A 6,000-nucleotide genomic window follows, 5' to 3' on the forward strand; every position below is an offset into this window, starting at 1 on the left:
CAATCATCCAGATAATGGATACACACTAGTTAAAGTTACCCTGTTGAATTACTTATAAACAAACAAGTCATGTTTACATGAATGGTTTTATCTTTATCTTTATCTTTGGGCTCTAGCAACTCGGATGATTTATTCCCCATAAAGCATTTCTTCTTCCTTTATGCCTTTGCTGGTGAACGAATGCATACAGTATCTGTACACATTTCCCCGACCTGTAGATCGCTGCACACTAGTGCGTCTCCATTGGCACAGATGTGTCTACGGTAGCCGACAGGTGCAAACGCAAACACTAGGTGAAAAGCGCTGCATTTTATTATTATAGAAATGCATTTATTAGGATAAATGAGAGATGCACCATTCTGTTTTCAGGAGGTTCCCAGTTTTAAAAACAATGTGAATTTGGGCATGTGTAGTGCATTTACACCTGTCAGCCACCGTATATGTCTCACAGGAAAACTGCTTCATTTTAACAGGTTAAACAAAGCTACTGCTTAAAGATAGATAAATTCAATCTAAATGATAAATTAAGAGATAAACCAGATCTATTAAGCACTAGTTGTTAGTTAAAAACAACCTGAGACTGGTTTTTTTTTTAAGTTAAGCATACAAGGCTACCGTACTACGTTTCCGACCAAGAGACAATGTTAGTTTTCTTTCCCCAAAATGCAGATTTTCCCCTAGATGTAATTACAGCATAATATGAAAAGCATTCCATATTTATATCTGGAGAGGTCATTGCATTGGCAAACATCATCAGGATTTTTATGTGTAGGTTTCCTCGTTTCTCTTTAAGACAGAAAGTAAATCGAAATAACTTAACAATGTTCATATCAATGTTTCCCCCTCCTGCCTTTGATGTCCTCAGTGCCTGCACCTAACTACAACAGGCTGTGTCCTCCTTCAGTTCTTCAATGCACTGGTCTCAACAATGCAGCCACTGTGTCCCTGATCAAGGTCACATTAAGATCCACTATAAAAGTGGTTTTATGTCCACACCTCTGTTCCTAAGTGCTTTTTGTGATGTAAGAAGTAACCTTACATGAAGGATGTGATGTCCTCTGCCTTTGATTTTCTTTTACACTTTTAGTTTAAAACACAACATGAAGACAAAGAAACAGCTGAAATCACATCATTAAGTTGCAGATTCTGTAGGCAAAGACTTGTATTCAATGTCCAGGATTGTTAGCGACAACCTGCATTTATTTGTACTTTGCCCTCCTTGAAGATTGACTTCGTTGCTGTTTCCCCTGTGTTTTCAACATTTTAAAGAAAAACCTGAAGGGTTGCTGTGGACTCAGTCGACCTCACACTCAGCTCACTTCTTGCGGCGTTTTGGACACGTTTACAAAAATGCGAAAATAAACCGGAGTAAGATAACTTGCAGCTAGCGTAATAGGCTCTGATCTACTTTTGACACTGCAAGTAATGGAGAGAATCACTAGAGAAAGGGAGAGAGAGACAGCCAGAAGAGATAACATGAGAAACACAAAGGGGAACACAACCACTTATGAAACAAAGAAAACCCTGGAACTCATCACACCACAGCAAGCAGAAAACCCTCCACTCTCTTCCCTTCTTTATATCCTCAGCAACGACCTCCATCCCTCCCCTGATCCTTCTCCATCTGCTTGCCCAGCTCAATGACAATCAAAGGTCAAACATCCCCTCCCTTTTATTTGTTGCGATTCCCCAGCAGCCTCTATTTGTTCATATACAGCAATTGATGAGGCAGTGATGGAGTGGAAGGAGGTGATCATCGTGTAGGTGTGTGTGTGTGTGTGTGTGTGTGTGTGTGTGTGTGTGTGTGTGTGTGTGTGTGTGTGTGTGTGTGTGTGGGCAGGACGCACCAGCTGCATGCTTCACTTAATTGCAAATGATGATATGCTCACACAGGAGTTTGGTTTGTCAGGTTTGTGTAAAAGGTGTGTGTGTGTGCATGCGTGTGTGTGCTGTGTGCTGTGGTGCTCTCCTCTTTGTCAGGACTAGTTTTAGACCTTGAAAGCAAATACATATTTGGAAAGTTAGGACATTTTTGTCTGATTTTCATTATCAGAAACACTTGTTTTTAGGGTTAATGTTCAACAACCATTTTAATTCTCACTTTATATCTTAAAGAACATGAACTACAATGGTTCTGCAGCTATCATGCCTAATTTTCCATTTACTGTTTTGGGATACAGCAATTCATGGGTTTGGTCTACCTCGTGTCACCCATTGCAATGGCCATCACTATCTTGATAGAGATGACCCCTCCTAAATGGGTCTTAAAAGAAGGAGCTAAGACGTGAATCGTTTCTAGAGCTTATGTGGGCATTGGTCCTGAAGTAAAGCAGCGGCTAACACCTGTGACGGCACCTGTCTGACGCATAGGGCAGATAAGCCCCTATTATGCACAACTTTAAGCATTAACATTTTTTGTTAAAGGATGGGTGTAACAAAATTCACCCAACATAGTTACCACGATTGGGAAAATAGCAGTAGCAGTACCAAAAGTGTTGTTTGTACCAGGCTGTAAACATCGTTACTCATTCTGTAAAGTTGGCTATTTTGAAGGACTAAAAGGATTCCCTTTGCGAGAAACTGCAGGTTTTGGAGCTTTAGTGTTGGCTTCACTTTGTAGCACCAGAAGTATCGGCTTGAAGTAGAGGTGTTGCTAAATGTTGTTCTGATCATATGCACATCATAGCTGTTTTACCCTTTGGCTGTGATACAAGGTTGTTTTTCACTCTAACAATGGCATTTGAATTTTAGAACATCAACAATAATCAGTTTAGGCCAATGGTAGGTTAAATGTGTTTTTCTCTTTGAAAGTGAAGCCTGTTGCATAGGTTGCTAACATATATGCATTCCTTTTATCTACAGCAAATAAATAGTAAATAGATGACACAGTGTTTCTATTTGAAAAGCTTTTCAATTTCACACATTCACACCTTTGGCAGGCGCTGGCCAAACCATTGGCTTTCAGTGTCTGGGTAGAGTTATGCAAGTGGCACTGTCACTGCACGAAAACAACCACCAACAGAATGTGATCCTTAACAACACTGCATGTTAATCACAGTTAGATTTAAAGGTCAGACATAGGTTTAAGTCAGTGCATTATGTGAACACGGTCCTCACAACTACAGCATTCAGTGATGTGTGTGTGTAGCTGCCAGCACCGTTGACTTTGCAGAATTGACCTACATGTGCACAGCGTTCAGACACCTGAGTTTACCGATCCTGGTTCTGACTCATCCTGCACGAATCAGGCTCCGAGCTTCCTGTGTGTGTGTGTGTGTGTGTGTGTGTGTGTGTGTGTGTGTGTGTGTGTGTGTGTGTGTGTGTGTGTGTGTGTGTGTGTGTGTGTGTGTGCGTGCGTGCGTGCGTGCGTGCGTGCGTGCGTGTGTGTGTGTGTGTGTGTGTGTGAAACCCGGCTTGCACTGCCTGCGTCTTGAGTTTATTACGTCGCTGCATGACGCACAGTAGCGAGAGACAAGAGGTGAGGGAGGAGAAGATGGAGGGGAGGATAGAAGGAAGGAAGGGCTGAGGGGGGAGAGGAGAGGAGGGGGAGACGGGAGAGGAGGGAGGAGAGGGGACTTTTCTCAGACACCCAGCATGCAATGACCTTAGTTTTATGTCAAGGCGGAGGTCTCTCTCAAACACACACACACACACACACTCCCCGATGTCATCCATGTGGACACGAGGACGTCAAACAGCATCTTATTCCGCTCACATCCCTGTCTGTCCCGCCTCTCCTCTCCAACACACAGACAGAGATCTAATCCCTACAGTAAACTAAGCAGACAGTAGACAACACACCCTAAAAAGACCCTTTATCTTACAGAAAAAGCACAAAAGAATTACATCTAGAAGCGCTTCAACTCCCTGCAGGAATCTTCCTAAAAGTATAATTTCTGCCAGTGCCTCATCTCTCCTTCTGACCTTTTTTCCTCAACATCTCCACCCTGCAAACGCACGGTCACGCATTCCTCTATCTTTTCATTTCTACCCATCTATACCTCCACATGGCACAATATAAAGAGGGGGGTGCTTACTTATGGTCCGGGATCCTATGCAGCCCATGTTGTCTTACAGAGGCTGGTACAGCTCGGGGAAAATAAAATCCATCCGTCCAGCGGGCATTTCTCCCCGGATTTCTTCCTCTTGTATCTCTCTGCGCTTGCCCCTCTCCTCCTCTTCTTCCTTTTCTTCGTCTCCTCCTTCTCTCAGTGTCTTTTTCTTCTTCTTCGCTGTCCTCCTCTCCTGTGTGTGTGAGAAAGAGAGAGGGTGTGTGTGTGCGTGTCATCCACGTCGCTTCCTCTCTGTGGCTGCCGCCGTCACACACTCACCGATTCCCCTCAGTCATTGTCCATGTCGCTTTATCTCTCTCTCTCTCTCTCTCTCTCTCTCTCTCTCTCTCTCTCTCTCTCTCTCTCTCTCTCTCTCTCTCTCTCTCTCTCTGGAATCGCACGCTCACATATTTAGACACACACATGAGCACAATGCAAATATAGATTAGAGTCAAACATGAGCACCTGGTCGAGGTGTACAACTGTTTGAGTGCTCTCTGGGAGTTTGCTTAATAATCACATTTTTGGGAATTTGCTTTGCAGTTGCAATACAAAGTGGAACGAGTGCAAATGTAAACATATAGCCTACAATGCCAAAGGCAAGTCTACAGTATGGATCGGTCAGTGTCTCATTTTATATTGACAACATGCATTCTTGAACGATTTTGTAGATTTTAAAAGTTATAAGTAGGCTACGTAAAAACTTTGAAAATGTAGTTCCCTGTACATTTTTTCAGCCATGTAGCCTATTATTCCCTGACTAAAATTTTGGGAAGTAAAGCCTATATAAAGGGATGTGATACAGTGCTTTGCCATCAGGGTTTGAGTTACTCAACTACAACCTTGTAACAAAAATCATTGCTACATTTCAAATGTTTAAGTTCATAGCAAAATATTGCACCTTTATTCTTTTCATCTTCAAGATTTCAACAATTTTTTTTTTTTCGATTTTCGATTTTCATCTGTCATACATTAAAACTAGCTTCCTGGCCATGCTGAACAAACCCAATTGTTACGCAGTGGCGGCTGGTCAGTAGAGGGCGCTAGGGTGCCGCACCCCTTCCTCCCCGGTGGAAAATGGGGGGTTTTTTTCAATATTTTTTCAATATTTTTAAAATAAAATGTAACTAATCATCCTCAGAATGTATCTGTTTACATGTACAATAATATTTGATATATAAAATATAAGGCATTTTTACAGTATGTACAGGTGCTCAGAAATGCGAACTTGCCCTCTGCAGTTCTCCAATATACCACTAGGGTACATTCATCCCACTCCCTTACATGCTTAAAAAGAGGTTCTGAAACATCTACATCCCGACCGGTCAACCTTCAGTTTTTCTGTTGTGGTTGAGGAAAATTTTTGGTGTTATTCTGAGTATCTCCTCCTTTACTCATTAAACCAAGTGTCTACATCCTAATTCATCATCCCCTCTCAGAAGCTGCTCCCGGATAAACAGTCAAATGTATAATTTGAACGTGTTATGCTTGAGTTAAAGCGAACCAGTGTTGATGCAAGCGATATCTGATGCATGTAATATGTATCACGCTCCAGCCTGTTAAGGTCTGCAGCTGGGCTTTCCTCTCTAACAATGAACTACAGCTGTTCCAAACATGCCCGCTCTCCCCTCTGCCTCCCTCCATCTCTCTCTCACAATATGAATATGAAAACACACTGATTCAGCCCTAAGGAGTGCAGGCGAGGAAGGGCGGCGCTCTTAACTCTATTAGCTCCATCTCAGATAGAGAACTGAACTCTAGTCTGATCTACACACTCCATAAATACACAGATCAATTGACTACAGAAATAAGAACATTCAAAGCATAAAAAGCTTGTGCTGTTTATATTGAGAGACTTCAAGGGTCCTTCAGATTACACTTTACATGGTTCTTTGTAAGAACAGACTAAACATTTGTATCTTCAATACGGTTACAAATCACTTTCGCC

General features: G+C 42.2%; 1 protein-coding gene across 7 annotated transcripts in view; it reads right to left on the minus strand.

The window, feature by feature from the left end:
- The window catches only part of LOC134875280 (uncharacterized), a 48,285-nt gene extending 43,958 nt beyond the window's left edge, over window positions 1-4,327 (minus strand). For 4 of the 7 annotated variants that reach the window (XM_063899790.1, XM_063899788.1, XM_063899789.1 and 1 more), the window contains exon 1: window positions 4,038-4,301. In XM_063899790.1, coding sequence (XP_063755860.1) covers window positions 4,038-4,065 — 28 coding nt within the window. In that variant the 5' untranslated portion in view covers window positions 4,066-4,301. Of the gene's footprint in view, window positions 1-4,037 lie in introns of all 7 variants that reach the window. The other 3 variants (XM_063899785.1, XM_063899791.1, XM_063899792.1) reach the window with 2 other exon arrangements.
- Between the last annotated feature and the right edge of the window lie 1,673 nt (window positions 4,328-6,000).

The sequence above is a fragment of the Eleginops maclovinus genome, chromosome 13 (genome assembly GCF_036324505.1).
Source record: "Eleginops maclovinus isolate JMC-PN-2008 ecotype Puerto Natales chromosome 13, JC_Emac_rtc_rv5, whole genome shotgun sequence".
Lineage (NCBI taxonomy): Eukaryota > Metazoa > Chordata > Actinopteri > Perciformes > Eleginopidae > Eleginops > Eleginops maclovinus.